Consider the following 17,522-nt stretch of genomic DNA (forward strand, 5'->3'; position numbering starts at 1 on the left):
GCAGCAGCATCAGTAGTAGTAATAGTAGTAGTAGTAGAAGTAGTAATAGTAGTAGTAGTAGTAGTAGTAGTAGTAGTAATAGTAGTGGTAGTAGTGGTAGTAGTAGTAGTAGTAGTAGTAGTAGTAGTAAAAGTAGTAGAAGTAGTAGCAGTAGTAGTAGTAGCAGTAGTAGTAGTAGTAGTAGAAGAAGTAGTAGAAGAATACTACTAAGAAGTACTACTACTATACCACTACTGCTACAACAATTATTATTATTAGTATTATTATTACTACAACTATACTGATTCTATCACTACTAATGATAATAAAATGAGGAGGAGGACGAAGGAGAATAAGATTTTGAAGAAGGAGGATGAGGAGGAAGGGAAAATACATGTATGAATGGATACAGAATGAACCCGGAGGTAGAGGGACATAACTGTGGTAAATTATAAATGAATAATTACTTACCCAACCAGAGAAAATATCCGATCCCTTTCCAATGTCATGCAGTGTTTTAAGCAATAGCGAAGCCTGATACGTGATGATTCACACATTCAATATAACTTCGTCAAAAAAGAAAGTTAACTCAGACTTCGACACTAGCTGCAATCGGAAATAATCTTCAGATGGAAGTAATAAAACGTCCGTTAAAACTTAATCAAAACACTTTGAGGAGTTAAACAAACTACGTGTGCCGTTCGAAGATGTGGCACACGAGCTCCCCTATTAAAACTCATAGCGATGTTCACTAGACAAAATTATATACCTCTTTTGGCAAACATGTGTATGAGTTTGGTTTCGGAGAGGCGCGCATGCGGAGACCGCACGGGGGCGTTACCCTAAAACTAATAACCACTCGCTGAGCTCAATAGTCTATGCTGAAGACCCGGGGCGGTATTCTGAAAACGTTCTTATCTTAATTTTGTTCTTATCTACGTCACGATCTCAAATTGGTATTCTGAAAACGTTCTTATCTTTTTCTTATCTTTTGTTCTTATCTTTTTCTTATCCTGCTAAACATCCTTTGCTGAGCGCGTAAATGTATTACTCGCGCATATAATACAAAAGCGCGCTAAAAAGATAAGAACAAAATGAAGATAAGTGGTATTCTGAAAACGTTCTTATCTTTTCTCTTTCTTATCTTTCACGATATTTATGATAATATTTAAGATAGCTAGAGGGTTATCACATCTCACGATGTCCGCGTTCTTTCTTGCTTAAAATCGATGGCCACTATTAGTAACAAGTACCCACAAGTATTCCTCCCACCCTTTCTTTCATTCACCCTTTATTTTCCCGTCTCTTTTTTCTATCCCTTTTTTCTTTCTTTCTTTCTTTATTTATTTTCTCTTTTTCTTCCTTTCTATCTGTCTGTCTTTCTTCCTTTCTATGTGTCTGTCTTTCTTTCTTTCTTTCTTTAAGTTTATCCCTCATTTATATCTTTTGTTTTATTCTTTTGAATCTTTTAATTTCTTTACTTTTCTTTTGCTTTGTTTCATTTATTCTTCATCTTTCTTCCATTTTTATTTTCCCTTTTCATTTTATCCCTTTCTTTCTTTTCTTGAATAAGTCTTTATTTCTGCTTTTATTCTTTCCCCTTTCTCTCTTCCTTTCCTCTTCTTTTCTTTTCATTTTTCTTTCTTCCGTCACATTTTTGTAATCTTTTTACTTCTTCCTTATGTTTTTCTTTCATTCTTTCGTCTTTATATGTGCTTTTCCTTTTTTCCCCTTTTTCTTTCTTTCTTCCCTTAATATTATTTTTTTCCCCTTATTTTTTTTTTCTTTTTTTTCTTTTTATTTTTGGGTTCTTTTTTTTTCTTTTTTCGTTCATTCGTTTGTTCTTTCTTTCATTTTTTTTATATTTCTGCTTCCTGACACTCTTGTGTCTTATTTACTTTCTTTCTTGTGTTTTATTCTTTATTTCGCTCATTCTTTTTTCGTTCATTCTTTATTTACTCTTTCTTTACTTTCCTCTCTGTGTCTTTCTTCTATCAATTTAAAAAAACCTTTTTCTTTATTCTTTCCATTAATGTTTTTTCGTTTTCTTTTTTTATTCATTCTTCACTTTTCCTGACTTTTTATTTTCCCTTTTCGTTCCTTTTCTTTCTTTGAATTTTCCTTTCTTTCTTTTTGTCTTTCTGTAATCTTTATTTTTGCTTTAATTTTCCTTTCACTTTTTTCTCTCTCATCTTTATTTCTTTGTTTCATTTTCCTTTTCCTCTCTTTTTATTCTTTTTTATTTTGTCCTTTACTTTTTTCCTTTAAGTTTCTTTCTTTTCTTTCTTCATTTTTTCTTCCTCACTGTATCATTGATAATCGTTCTATTTTTTTTCCTTATTTTATTATTTTTTTCTTTTTTTCTTTTTAAGTTCTTTTTGCTTGCTTACTTTCGTTTACTCTTTATTTCTTTCATTATTTTTTGCTTTGTTCCTTTCATCTTTTTTTTATTCCTGCTTCATTCTGACACATTTCTGTCTACTTACTTTCTTTCTTCATATTTTATTCTTTATTCGTACCTGCTTTATTTACTTTTTATCTTTACTTTCTTTCTTTCTTTATTTTGTGCACGTGTCTCGAAATAATAATCAGTCATTGCGTATAAAATGCCTATTTCGCGCAGTGCGCAAGAAACAGTGCACGCGCAGCGCCCATGATATTCTCTTCACATAAGGAACGCTTCTATTGGTTAAACTAACAATATAAAGCGCATTTTGATTGGTAATATCTTAAAAATGGGCGTGTTGAAGATAAGAAGGAGGCAGTCCTTACAGAGATAAGAACGCGTTAAGAAGATTTTCAGAATACCGATTTGCAATGATTTTAGCGTCTTCTTATCTCATTGAGATAAGAACAAAGATAAGAACAAAGATAAGAACGTTTTCAGAATACCACCCCCGGCCTGCAAGAATGAGAAAAATCACCTCTCGGCTGTAAATTGCTATTTTGATGCATGGGACAGAGTATCGCGTTGAGTGGAAGTGATTAAACGTATACAGTTTGTCATGTACATTGGTTTATATAAAGTTAACCAACCCTTACCAATATTGTTTATTTTTTTAAAGAGTAACCTTGATGTTACCTTACATGTTACAATTAAGTTACCCCCACCCCAAAACAAAATAATAATAATAGTGTACCTAATATACAATTCGATTGCAAAATTCAATTCAATTCAATCTTGGTTTATTTCGTATAAAATCATGAAAATACAAGAGACATGTTTTACAGGCAAAAGGCTGAAATAAGCATGCTTACAATAAAATGTTCACAATGCATACAATGGTAACAACAAATACAATTTTAACGAGTACATGTCAGAATTTGTGAAATATAAATAATATATAGTGTTTAAAGAGCAGGTGTAAATAAACATTAATTACATATAGTACAAAATGGGATGTAAAAATCTGTAAATGAATACAATTTCAAAATGGGATAAATATTAGACAATTATAGAAATCAAAGTAGTATAGTAGTATTGAATAGTAAGTATTTGAATTGAAATAAATTGTAATAAGAAATATTACACAAGCCACATTTTTAAATTACACTTTATTACACATGATATTATAATTAGATGAGGGCTGAATCCATAGAATGTGGCTTTTGTGACGTCAGATGGGAGCAGCTTCCTTTGTTTATGTCATACCACAATGTAAATTTCAACAAATTTGAATACTGGTCATTGAGTGATAAGTATATAATACAAACCTGTATCAAACTCTTATTTTTAATAAGAGGCTGCACCATACAAGCTCTGCTTATTATTAGTAGTAGTAGTATTAGTATCATTATTAACAATGAAAATAATAGTAATGATAATAATGATGATAATGATCAATAATAATAATTATAATAATAATTTGATTGATTAAGTACTTTTTGCCGTGCTACCATATAGGGGCGCTGAAGCATAAAAGGAATGTCTTCTAATCGAGTACCCATTCACCTTACCTGGGTTGAGAGAAGCACAATTTTGAGCAGTGTCCTCCATTCTCAACATGTTTATGTGATAGTCTTGAAAACATAGACATGTATTAATTGTTTTATTGCTTATATCAACTTGAAGATGCCAACAGGGGCCGCGGAGCTGTTATGAAACAGTGTTATACAAAAGTGGGGGGGGGGGGGTGGCTGAAGCCCACCTGGTAGAGAATCTGCCGTATTTAAAATGCCAAGAGAGGCAGAATGTCGTGTTAGCTGCCCTTATAATCATTGGGCGTGGCACTAAGAAGACGGCTACGTACCTTTATAATTGTAAATCAGACTATATTTTGTCTCTTGGAACATAAAACTTCGATACAACTAGAAGTTTTATTATTTTTATTATTTTATTTATTTATTTATTCATATGTTTACTTATTTCGTTTATCTGTTTATTTATTTAATTTTTTTGGGGGGGTGCATTCGAGATTTAACGACTAATTATTTAATGCCATACCGTATTCGCAAAACAGAGTAGTTTTAGTTTGTTGAACTTGTTCTCAAACTCGTAGTATCTAGTTCAGACACGATTATTTAGACTGTTTATAATGATAATAAAAATAATGATAATAATATCGGTATATTTACCCAGGGTAGCCACTTCAGTTCCGAAAACTGTTCTTCCAGCGGGCCCTGCTATTATTGACTGCTGATTTTTACAAATTAGAAAATATAACTTGTATCCGTAATAAATTAAACCGTTTGTATTTTTTAGCCACTTCAAACGTCGAAATACCCGGTCTGCAGTGATCAAGTATATAATGTACCTCTCTGCAATGTATGTCATATTCATATATGCCCCATGACTCGGGTGTTTTTTTAATTGATAATAATTAACAGTCATTGTATAGTGCGCATATCATATTATGATTGCAATGTCTCTATGCACTTAGGACTTGGATATGAACGATGAATTATGATATATATTTTTATGCAATAGATTTTAGTAGCGACTTTATTTATTTATTTTTTATGGTTTGTAATGGATATAATGGCATTGTAAAGGCACCTGTGCTTTTTTCTCATATCTTTTCAGATTCTTATGAATTTTAATCTGTGGAGCGTCGTGGCCCAGTGGATTAATCTCCAGACTTTGAAACGGAGGGTGGTGGTTCAGATCCCAGCCAATGGCGTATTTTCCTTCAGCAAGGAATTCATCCACAGTGTGCTGCACTCAACCCAGGTGAGGTAAATTGGTATCGGCAGGAAGTAATTCCTCAAAAAGCTGTGTGCATCGAATAGGTAGCCTAGCTTAGCCGGGTAATAATACAAGCAGGGCCCGCAGGAAGAACAGTTTTCGCAACTACAGTGGATATCCTGGGTAAATATACCGTTATTATTATTATAAGTATTATTATTATTAGAGGCAAGTTAGATGTTTTTCATTATCATTAACGTTTATACTTTCCTTTCTCGATAATCGTTTGTACAAACTTATAACTCTGTGATAATGCCTGTTTCAGTTATTGTATAATTTGCCTGTGAGACTTATATTGTTTTTGTACAATTAATTGATTTGAGAGAAGACAATAAAAACATGTCTTAACACACACAAAAAAAATCAATACAAACTTCTTAACAAAAAAAATCGACTCAGGTATAGATTTCACTAATAAAAAAGACATACACGTGATAGGAAATTTGCATTATAATGCCGAATATAATATAATTCACTAATGAAATAATGGTGAAATATTAAATCCATGCGATTGTTAATTCATTTTTCGGTTTATTGATTAATTGTTGAACTGCATTCTAATTACAGAAATATGAGCACTTTTTCTTAGCTGATGCCATCCAATAATAATCTCAATATGAATATGTACTTATAATATTATTTTTTGTATATTTTTCTGTACAATGCAATTTTTTCTCCTATACAATAAAACATCAAACACCTTACTTCTGATGACTTCGTGTCTTAATTTCTGTCGGGTGTACAATCGAGGAGCCTTCCACAGGTGCCTTCACATTGAATATAATTGTTGGAAAAGGAAATAAACGAAACGAAACGAAATGAAATAATATGCCTGCCCCCCCCCCCCCCCGTGCTTATTCTGCCATGGTGGCTCAGTAGTAGAGCGCATGCATCATGAACGGGAGGTCGTGGGTTCGATCCCCGGCTGAATTATACTACAGAATTAGATACAGAAATGGAACCTTCTTCCTACCTCCTATATTCGTAAAAAGCCTGTTTAATGCTTGTGACAGAACAAAATAACCCATTCGTAATGAATATCTTCCATTCTATCATTAATGTTCACCGATATTTATTAACTATGTTTCTCCCTCTTTCTGGATCCTAGAATGAAAAACAAATCAAACACAATCACAATGTTTTTACATGGTTGACTTCGTTTTTTTTCAGGCCTATTAAATAGGTCGCTTTTCGGAGTCTCCTTGATAACCGAAATATATTTATCTGTTTATTGGAAAATAATATAGGTCAGTAAATATATAGATCAATCAATTTGGGGGGATTATGGAAGGACGCCATCTCATGTCGGGTTACAATTAGTCTATATATTGACCCTTTTTTCGTTCCGAATCTCACAATCGCATTCGTAGCAAGGAGTATACAGCATCCATCCGAATCCTGCCTCTTTCAGTTGCAATCTGCAACCATTTCAGAGATATTTCTATCTATTCATATGTCATTGTTACTCATTACTCTTTCACCATGACATGATTTTCTTCCTAAAAATGCTTAGTTCTAGTCTTAATAACTCGAGTATACACATATTTTTGTTTTCTCTCTCAATTTGTTCACAGTAATAATGATTGATTCACCATTGGTTACTATAATCATGGACTGATCGTATATTATTTTATTGCAAGCAACGTGTTAACAATTGAATAGTTATGTTTAATTTTCAATAAAGGATTGATTACAAGTTGCACATTTTGTTCAATGGATTAAAAACCACACACATTTGTGTAAACTATGTTGATTTAAAGTTGTTTGCACTCTTAAAACGACAAAGAACGTGGTGCTGAGGTACACTGTAAAATTGAAGGGCTAATTTAGCACTTACCATGCTTACAATGCTTGTATAGTGACTGCACTACGAGTGCTGATTTTCTAGTTCAAATCTAAACTAGAAAATCAGCACTCGTAGTGCAGTCACTATGCAAGCACTTTAAGTGCTAAATTAGCACTTCATTTTTTACAGTGTTATATTTGATCTACCATATAGGAAAGACATTACGAAGTACATCAGTAAAATTAAACATACAATATATACAAAATCAATTTGGATGGTATTTGAACAAATACATATACATTTATGGATTACGCCATTTATGTTGGTCAATAACTTTAATTTAACACACATATACTAAAAAATGAAGTGATAATTTAGCACCAAAGGAGTTTGTATAGTGACTGCACCTCGAAGTACTGATTTAGTACATTAAATTTGAACTAGAAAATGAGCACCCCGAAGTGGAGTCACGATATCAAGCTCTGTTGAAGTGCTAAATTAGTACTTCATTTTTTAGAGTGTAGGTGTTGAAACTAAACACCACAAAATTAACACCAGAGTAAAAAGACTGGTATCGTCGTCTATCACACCGGGCAATGACAGAATTTTCGCTGTTTTAGATAACCAAATCAATCATGAATATATCATCGAAATATACACACATAATGAAAACAATGTTCGCAGAATTAACTTTTTTTAGCTAGGACATCCTATTTAGCACAGAGAGGCGATAAAATAGATATGGGAGGGAGTCGTTGTTATTCCCTAGAATCAGTTTTAAAGTTGAATATCTAATGTACAGCGATATCCATAAGTCGTGGTGGATAATAGGATCACCCTCTTTAATCCATTTTTTTACCTTCGATATTTTACGCAGGTTATGTCAAGTCGAAACCATGTCTCGAAGTGGGGGGGGGGTGAAAATAATATTATTTATATCCTCTCCCGAAGTGAACCGTAAGAAACGCCCAAAGTGCCACAAAGAGAAGTAGTCCCACAGAGAAACGGTTTGTTGAGGAGGAGTTGCAGAAGTTCTCACCGCAGCAATGGAAACACGTCTTGATCTGAGAGCCCTCCAAACAACCCTCTTGGCAGCTTGAATCGAAGGCGCATCCTCGCTGGATTCCTGTCAACGCCTTGCCGTGGTAGAATAGAACTAACTGGAAAGAGAGAGAGTGAAAGTCAGGGAGAGAGGGTGAGAACAACATATTAATACAAAAATTTAGAGAAATTTGTTCCGGGGGGGGGGCAAGATGCATAACATTTCCTACGAAAATGGGGGAGGGAGCATGTACAAAATATTGAAATTGAATAATTTTGTGCAAACTTCTTGAGAATTTGTGAGAATTCGATTGGAAAAAAATGTTTTCAGAATTCCAGGGGAAGAGGGCGTAAGACCATGACCTTAAACTAAATCTGCACTATTTGTGGTGAAAATTAGTGTAAACAAAATCCAGAAGGATGCCGATGTTTATTCTTTTCATAAAGGTTGCACGTAAAATGTGCCGTTGCTTTGTATCATTATTTTAGGGTGCAAATTTTCCTTAGCATCATTGTTATTTTTTTTTTACGCTGATGTGATTTATTTCTTTTGATGTAAACTTCGATTCATTTTCTTTGCTAATGTTTAAAATAGTAATATTATGCTGATATATTTAAAGTCATTTATAATATGTTTTTTGTCTTATTTCGTCATACTTTGCTTTGTTATATTTAAATGTTTTTATATAAATTTCTGTATTCTTTGAATTTTTCTTGTCACAGCGTTGCTTAAAACAGTTTCATGCTGATTGCGGGCAGCATGCTTTGTTTTGTTTTTGTTTTTAAACTGTTGCCAAATACCACGTTCCTTTGCTTTGTTCCCATTATGTTATTAGTTTACTCAATAATTTTGAGGAGCCCACAAAATACAAGCCTTGCACTTTAGCGGGCCTCTTCATTTTCCAAACACACTTTGTTTGTGTGGGTGTGGGTGTGTGCGTTGGTGGGTGTGTGTGTCAAACTTCTTTTGTTATTGACTGCATATTACAATAACATAAAACATAATACATAAAATGCTATATCAAGTACAATGATGGTAAAATATTGTTTATTGCTTTGATTCAATTCAGTTGACCAAACTGTATCTCCCTCACTGTAAAAAAAAATGAAGCGCCAACTTAGCACATACGGTGCTTGTATAGTGACTGAACTATTGGTGCTGATTTTCTAGTTCAAATTTAAACAAGAAAATCAGCACTCGTAGTGCAGTCACTATACAAGCACTGTAAAGTGCTAAATTAGCACTTCATTTTTTACAGTGCTGATATCTAATTTGTCGAAAGCGAAATTGATGAAAATAATTGAATAAAGTCAAACAAACCAAACCAAGCAAACTCACGGAACAGGAATCCACATGTATGCCGCACTCGACCGTCCCCACGTCAGGCCCAGACTCATCAAAGTCAGGTCCGCATGAGGTGGGCCCAGTAACAACGAATGGGTTGGTGTCGTGTAACCTTACGGAGTCATACTTGCACTCGAAACAAGTAATCCCTTCAGTTACCCCTAGAGAGGAAATACCAGTCAGTGACATGTTTAAATATATAAAATGTGATGTATGGAAATTACAATTTAATATTCTTAATATTTTTACACCCGCAAACTACAATTCATTTTCTACATCTAGATGATTTTTTTTGTTATGATCCACTAGTCACAAAGATATGAACATTTTTTTTACATTACACATTACGAAACCTATCCATCCAATGTTTGTATTAAAAGTAAATGTAGTCAGGACAAGGACTGTCCGTCGAGTTTTCCTTCACATGACTGAATGTGTATAGACTGCAGACATGACTACGCCTTGACGGGCAAATTAGTAATTTAGTACAGAAAGGAACCTTTCAATATGGTTATGAAAAAAAAATGTAAACAAAAATGTAAACTCATGCACAAACTATAAAAATCAAATACGTAACTTTTCAAGATGAGATCATGAAATAAAATAAACTGTTTAATTCATTTCCTTGTACGTTGTAGTTATTAAAATATCATAATTTCTATGTTTGATTAAAGGTATCATGACAATTTTCTTAAGCCTTTATTTACTTAAATGTAAGCATGTGCCCGCAAGTTGTGGGCACAAACTTTAAAAAGGAAATAAATTAAGAGTGAATGAGGACACAAAATATTATTGGACTACGCACTTTATTCAACGTAATAACGAAACTTGGATTGAGAGGCTTTCTGAAGAGTGCCGAAATAACGCTCATATTTCTGTGTTCAATGGACCATATCGCATAAAATCTACGCCAGTTATGCGAGTTTGCGATCATAAAATTATATACAACATGATTTGGTAAGTTTCACACTATACTCATTGAAATTATAATTAACATTCTTGTGGGACACGGTGTCGCTTCTCCTGAAAAAAAAAAAATTTAACTATTTTACGTACAAATGCTTAATTCGTATCAGTTGTACCAGTGTTATTCAATGAAGATCCATTAGAGCAAATATTGAGAAATTCTTACCGATCATAACACTCATGAAAGTGAAGAAAAATCCCAGTTGCAACATTTCAGTGGCCATTGGTATCCTCAGTATACTGCTTTCTAAACACGCTCAACTGACAAAATATAAAATCTTATCTGAAAGAACTCCTGGAATAAAGGCGTTATAATAGTGCCTTACGAACAAAGATATAGATAATGCAGTAGACTGGAATATACGGTCTAAATCTAAAAAGGAGTTTCTGGAAATAAAATCGTAAAATGTGCTCTCACAACAATACTTATAAAAGGGTGTCTAGAATTCCAAAGGCTCGCATATCGCATGATTGGAGAATATGTAAAAAAAGTATCTGCCAAGGAAATTCCTGTTATTCCTTATATTGATACGATTGCTGATGGATGGAAAAAATGTATGTTTTTTTTTGTGTGAGGGGAGGGGTTGGTCGGTTCGTCATTTTTTTTTATTATTCCATTGTTACTATTGAGTCATTCAGCTTCAAATTGTACCCCCCCCCCTTCTCAATTAGGTTAATAACCTTTTTCGATGTTTGCGGATCACCGTAATGTATACTGTCACACATTCTGAAATACTATTTTAATATCCAGATAATGACATGAATGAGGAACGGTAACAGAAGATAAAAAAAACCTCATATCGACGACTTTTTTTCAAAACATTACCACCAAAACCAAAGACTCTTGTTTGTATATATATATATATATATTTATATATATATAAATATATATATATTCAGATTTTCAAAAAAAAATTCAAGGGTGAAACATAATACAACTGAATGAAACCTCGTAAAACCTGCCAAAATGTAACCAATCATCACCAGTCAATACGACTTTCGTCAATCTTCGTTATTCTTCGGATCTTTAAGACGAAGGCTGTCCCTGGCCATTATTTGGCAATATTGATTAAGGAGGATAGGACTGCTGTGTTCAATAATCACCATCAGAAAGGGTTTTAAGAAATGGTCAATAGCATCTCCAATGATAATCAATAAGATTTCCCGAAACACATATATACAGGGGCTTTGCGTGTAGATTTATACTATGCCCTTTATGCGGGTTGTTAAAAATACTATCCAACACCCAGCGTTCCAAAACCTTCCAAAATCGTTTAATTGGATTGATTCCCTAAAGTTCATCTTGAATAACTGTTAACTGGACATGATTTTAAACATACGGAGCTGAAAATCATTCATGACACCGATTGGATTTTGCCTGGAATATATATAGCTGTTCTCCATGTACTCTGTTGTCGTGGACATAACAAGAAAAGGAGTTAGTTTGTGAATATTTTTAAGTAATTGAAATGTTGTGACCTCGCGAATGTGGACACAGTATTGTGAAGACATTCTGAGAATCATTTAACTCCAAGAGTGCACTTACCATTCGATGGTAGCGTATTCGGTAAACTATTTGGCACGACTGATTGATGATATCTATGATATGACCCAACATGGCTATTTTCAGCTATATTATGTTTTATGGATTATTCATTTTTATACAAGCAAGTAAGTATGCTAATCATTTTATTCGTTATTACTTAAATTCGTGATACGGGAAGACCACTTAACGTTTGTGGATTAGAGATAATACTGAACCCCTATGAATATATATAGAAAAAACAAACAAAATATAAACAACAGTAGATAAAAAAAATAGACAACCTTGTATAATGAAGTATAACAAATACATCATCGGGTATTTTCTCACAGTTTTGAGCTGAATTCAGTCAAAATATTTCCAGTTATTTTTATCCGAAAAGTCTGGAAATAGACGCATGATTTGATTTTAGAGTTTGCTACATTTCATTTATAATCAGCCTATGAGTACTACATTTCTGTGATTCGATTGCGATTTTAAATCTAACAAAACGCAGTACTTTTTTTATCAAACCCGATTTCTAAAATAATTATGTAAGACCAATCTCCTTATTTTAGGAAAAAAATGAAGTTAAGATTTTTCTCTATTTTTCCATTCATGAATTAATCCCAATGATATTAACATTCTTAAATTTATTATGTTTAGAAATGGACTTTACCCCCCCCCCCCCCCTCGAAAATGGCAAAAACCTGTATTCTATTTCATTGTATTTATTTTATTTCCTTTTTTCTAATGATTTTCTAACATTCCTGTTATATCTTGGCAATCGCCTGAAGAACTTAATTCATGGCTTTCATAAAAATTTACCTAAAATTGACTCACCTGCTGAGAACCCACCTCCCCCCCCTAAAAAAAGAAGTTCCAAAACCCAAATGCAGTTTATCCTAATTTATAATAAATGTGAGTAGTTTTCAAAACATGTCTTTCATGATTCGTTTATTTTAATTGTTATATTGCATGCAGAATACAATAATTTGTGTATATGAAAATATTTCTTTAATATATATTGATAATTCATGAAAATTTTAAGTGTCTATGTACTGCTACATTTATTATGATGTATTGAATTATAAATAAAGGCAAGTCCATTTTAACAATATCCAGATTACCCTTATTCATATTCATTCGAATAACATTCAACACATATGTATTTTTATGATTCGCTTTTTAATTATTATATTGAATGCAAAATATAATCACTCATTTATGTAAAATATTTCCTTTTCTGAAAAAAATGCATGATAGTGTACGACTCTTTAAAGTATTAATTTATTGTTACACCATAATTGTTATGATGTCTTAAATTGTAAATGAAGGCAGGAAAGTTTTAAAACGACCTTAATGAATCAAAATGTTTGCTAATTATTTGGATCATATTCGTTATTCATTCTTTAAATCGTACTTACCGATCGTTTTCTCCTTTTCGCCCTTTTAGATGTGTCTGAAGGTGTTGAGTGTTACCAATGTTCACATGCCAACGGCACAGGATCTCCAGACTGTATCGAGCCATTTCCAAACCCTGTACCACTCACTAATATAACCGTTGTTGAATGTGAAAAGTATTGCATTGTAAGTATATATTGTCAACGATATAAGATTGATTATCAGCTAAAACGTTTTGAACTTAAATTGTTATGTGAATAAAAATTAAAGTTCACAAGGCCTTATTTTTTTATCTTGGAAAACTGGCAAATTCTGTGATGTGTTAAAATTATGTATACATGTATCTTTTGTGGAGTAGAGGATCCAAGCTGGGGCACATCCTGCCCCCCCCCCTTCTCTCCCCCCCCCCCTCTCTCTCTCTCTCTCTCACACCTTCTTTCTGCAGTCATAGCAATACATTATTAATGAAAATGAATTTCCCCCCTCTCTCTTTCTCTCTTCTTTTTTTTTTTTCTGAACCAAAAATGTCCCCTTTTAGAAAATACAAAATCCACCCCTGCTTTATGTAATATTACTTGTTAAACTCTTAATAAAGAGAAGATCCTGAAATATGGTGTTATATTCGTTATATGATTTGTCAAAATCTCACATAATTCTGTCTTCATGCGTGTCATGTTGAAAAGGTCAAATAATTTCTCTCGCTCGCGATTTTACTAAAATAAAAATATTGCTCCATGAACTACATTAAGCAACTTAAAAAATTTAGTGGCTTATTGCGCCACTTCTTATCAATGCCATCCAAACAACCGATTAATGATACTACTTCTCTCTTGTTTTATCACCTAATAGAAATCCGTCACCATGGAAACCGTTACGAATCCGATGGGCGGAACAGCGAAAGAGTTCTACGCCACATCAAGGACGTGTGGATCACAGTGCATAGAAGCATGCTACAGGGCTGCACCGGGTCGGCCCAAAGAGACCTGCACATACTGCTGCGAGGGAGAACTCTGTAATACTGCCAACACTATTTCTCATAGCCTGGCATTTCCACTCATCCTGCTGACTTTTGCATTGAAGCTTCTTTAGAAAGACCCATTCTATGATATCCTCAATTTTATATTTAAAATTACCCCTACACTGTGGAAGCTTAAATTGTTATCCAGATGAAAGATGATAGGATAATTTTCTGTGGAAGTCGAAATGTTTTTAGCGAAAGGTCAGAGGGCAAGATCTAGGAACTCGTCATGTCTACATCCTTTAGCTAGCACTGTCTTTTCATTTTTACATCCTTTAGCAGAGATGGTCAGATGATACGACCTCTCTAGTAGAAAGGATTAGATGATCATGTTTACTTGCTTTAGAAGAAATAATAGGATGGCAAGATGCTTCCCCCATGGTAGCGTCGATATCGCACAAGCAATATTTAGGAAAATAATTAGATTTCTGGGATTTTGCCATCTAATCATCTCATCAAAGAATGTAGACATGACGAGATCTGAGATCCTATCATTTCCTCCTCCCCTCTTCAAGACCCGCTGCGTCTTTTCCCCATGGCGTTTTTCATCTTTTTCAATGTTGTTGTATTGACACTTGTCAATATCATGGTGGAGGAGGAAACGATATGTTTGCCCCCCCCCCCCCCCCCCATTGACGCCTCTGATAATTGAAATTGATAACTGAAAGCTTGGAATAGCAGAGTAGAGTTGTATTGGCATACCGGTGCAAGAAAACAAACTGATGTTTGTCGCCATCTATACGCAACTGTAGGGATATACTAGCTAACTTCGATAATGAATCATTTAGTTTCAAACGCTCTGCATGTATAAGGAACACTTGATACAGATTGACTTGGTATGATATTAAACTGTCTTTTTTTTAATTTAGAAATATAGCAAGTAACTAACATGCTTTTATAGAGGGTACGTGTATCTTAACATGTAGATTTCTTTCCAACTATTAAATGTTAAGGTAATAAAAATTCGAATGCAAAAAGGATGCGAAAAAAAGCAACGATGCTCCCATCCTGGTCCATGTGCTAAGGTGAGAAATGATGACAATCTATTAACAATATATTTCTCCCTGGATATGTTTAAATTCCATGGTTACACCCTTTTGATAATCAATAGAGTGCTTCAGTATTGTTATTATGCAGACCCTGAAATATTACCTTTTAAGTTATATAATAGAAGGGATCCAAAAAGTGGTACTCGTACTGCTTGTTCATATAATACAACTATTGCCAAAGGCCCATTATTTTGGATTGATATAAAACCGAATTTAAAAAATCCGGTAACAGATATTATCTTAAACGTAAATTGAAAAACCTCTATTTTAAATATCTGAATAATAATTAATCGGCTTCTTAATCATGTTAATGTTCATCCTAACTATTGTCAGTCCACCCTCATCTCTCTCTCTCTCTCTCCCCCCCTTTTTTTTAAAAGGCAAATTTCCTTGTTTTTCCCCTTTGATTAATATTGATATTAAATAATGATATTTATTATTGGCAATAATTTTAAGTTATTCATAGAAAAATATAAATCACAAGCTTTTTAAAAATAGTTTACCCTTCGTATTTTCAATTTTGTAACATATCTGTCTCAAATCAGGAATGTTCAGATGTTATTGCTATTTTCTATTTATATTGAATGATGTTAACGTATTGTATTATTCTTATTTAAGATTTATTCTTTCTTGCTGGATGTTACATTGTATTATATTTTGTGAGATATGAAAATAAACACAACTGAAACGGAAACGACTTTCCCAGGCGCATACATTACATGTATGAAACGTTGTTAAAGATAAATTCCAGTTTTGGTAACGATCTCAAAATGACTTTTTACAGAATCTAATGTAATGACCACCCAAGTGTCTGTTTGTATGAATAAAAAATATGTGCCAAAGGATTCTGGAAGAAATTGTGTAATTGCGGAGAAATAAGCAAAATAAGCGCGGATTCTGTCACTTCCGTCGGGTCTTTATTCCAGCAATAATAATACACTGTCCCACGTGCGCTTATCTGTGTTGGTGATCTTCAGTGTGAACATTTTTCAGCGTAGATTTCAAGATTTCACAGAGTTCAGTTTATGTAACTGTACCAGATCTAGATCCTCGATGATATACTGACAATTAAGCCTGGTTTTACAGACTTTCTAATGAAATCAGTGTTTACTGCAAATACTGGCATTTCTCTTTAAGGTAATACGAAAATGGGCAAAATGTATTTTTTTTTTCATCATAAAAGCATTGTTAATGGAACCACTACATTTGTGTTTAATTTCATCTAGGTAGTTACGACCTTCACACATTATACTGTCTTGTACACTATAAACTCCTACATTTAATACACACTTGTACAGTAAGCACTATTAAATAACATACACACTTGGTGTTCTACAATATGTATTATTAGGGCTTCGTTTACATAATAAACACATACCCTACACGAAAGTTAGACATTATTTATTTTAAGGGGATTTTTACCCAAATCACCTCAACTTGGAAGAGAAAACACCTTTTTCCCCCTTTTTCTTACCCCCAATTCACATCCATTCGAAATTAAAACCATTTCTATGGTAGATTCTTCCCCTTAATAAACCTGCACCTCCTGTATGAAAATCGATCCTTGTCCACTGTTATACATCATTAACACTGTTATATATTATATGTGGAAGCGCTGTGGTGTAGCGGTTCTGACTCTCGCCTTGTAATCAGAGGGTCGTGTGTTCGAATCCCACCATGGCCTAGCGTCCTTTGGCAAGGCGTCAATCCACAATTTGCCACTCTCCACCCAGGTGTTAAATGGGTACCCGGTAGGATGCGAAAGCCTATGTAGTATGCCTAGCAATTGAGTCTTGGAACTCTTGTTGGAATGCTCCCCAGGGAGTGGAGAAGGTGCATACATTGTATGCGGGCATGCAATGATCCGATGACCGGGGTAATAATATATCTGTAAAGCGCGTATGCTAGGCATACTACATAAGCTTTCGCATCCTACCGGGTACCCATTTAACACCTGGGTGGAGAGTGGCAAATTGTGGATTGACGCCTTGCCAAAGGACGCTAGGCCATGGCGGGATTCGAACACACGACCCTCTGATTACAAGGGGAGAGTCAGAACCGCTACACCACGGCGCTTCCACTAATATTATATTATATATTCCACTAATATTATTTATCATTGCTCTGTTTTACTCAAATGGGTACCCAACCCACCCAAAAACTTGTTTTCAAAGGAAAAAGAAAAATCAGACAAGTTAATAGGTGAAAGTTTGAAAAATATCGGACA

General features: G+C 33.9%; 1 protein-coding gene and 1 long non-coding RNA gene across 2 annotated transcripts; one reads left to right on the forward strand and one right to left on the reverse strand.

The window, feature by feature from the left end:
- Window positions 1-5,609: 5,609 nt before the first annotated feature.
- Window positions 5,610-10,588, reverse strand: LOC129262929 (uncharacterized). Its single transcript, XR_010293886.1, has 4 exons — window positions 10,469-10,588; window positions 9,331-9,497; window positions 7,138-8,110; window positions 5,610-7,040 (listed from the first exon to the last, which is right to left on the reverse strand). It is a non-coding gene; the product is annotated as an uncharacterized LOC129262929 (long non-coding RNA).
- Window positions 10,589-11,460: 872 nt separating this feature from the next.
- Window positions 11,461-16,848, forward strand: LOC129262927 (uncharacterized). Its single transcript, XM_054900899.2, has 3 exons — window positions 11,461-11,973; window positions 13,281-13,414; window positions 14,078-16,848. The coding sequence occupies exons 1-3, from the start codon at window positions 11,919-11,921 to the stop codon at window positions 14,315-14,317; spliced, it is 429 nt and encodes a 142-aa protein (XP_054756874.2). The 5' UTR covers window positions 11,461-11,918; the 3' UTR covers window positions 14,318-16,848.
- Window positions 16,849-17,522: the final 674 nt, after the last annotated feature.

Source organism: Lytechinus pictus, chromosome 6, assembly GCF_037042905.1.
Source record: "Lytechinus pictus isolate F3 Inbred chromosome 6, Lp3.0, whole genome shotgun sequence".
NCBI classification, from domain to species: Eukaryota; Metazoa; Echinodermata; class Echinoidea; order Temnopleuroida; family Toxopneustidae; genus Lytechinus; species Lytechinus pictus.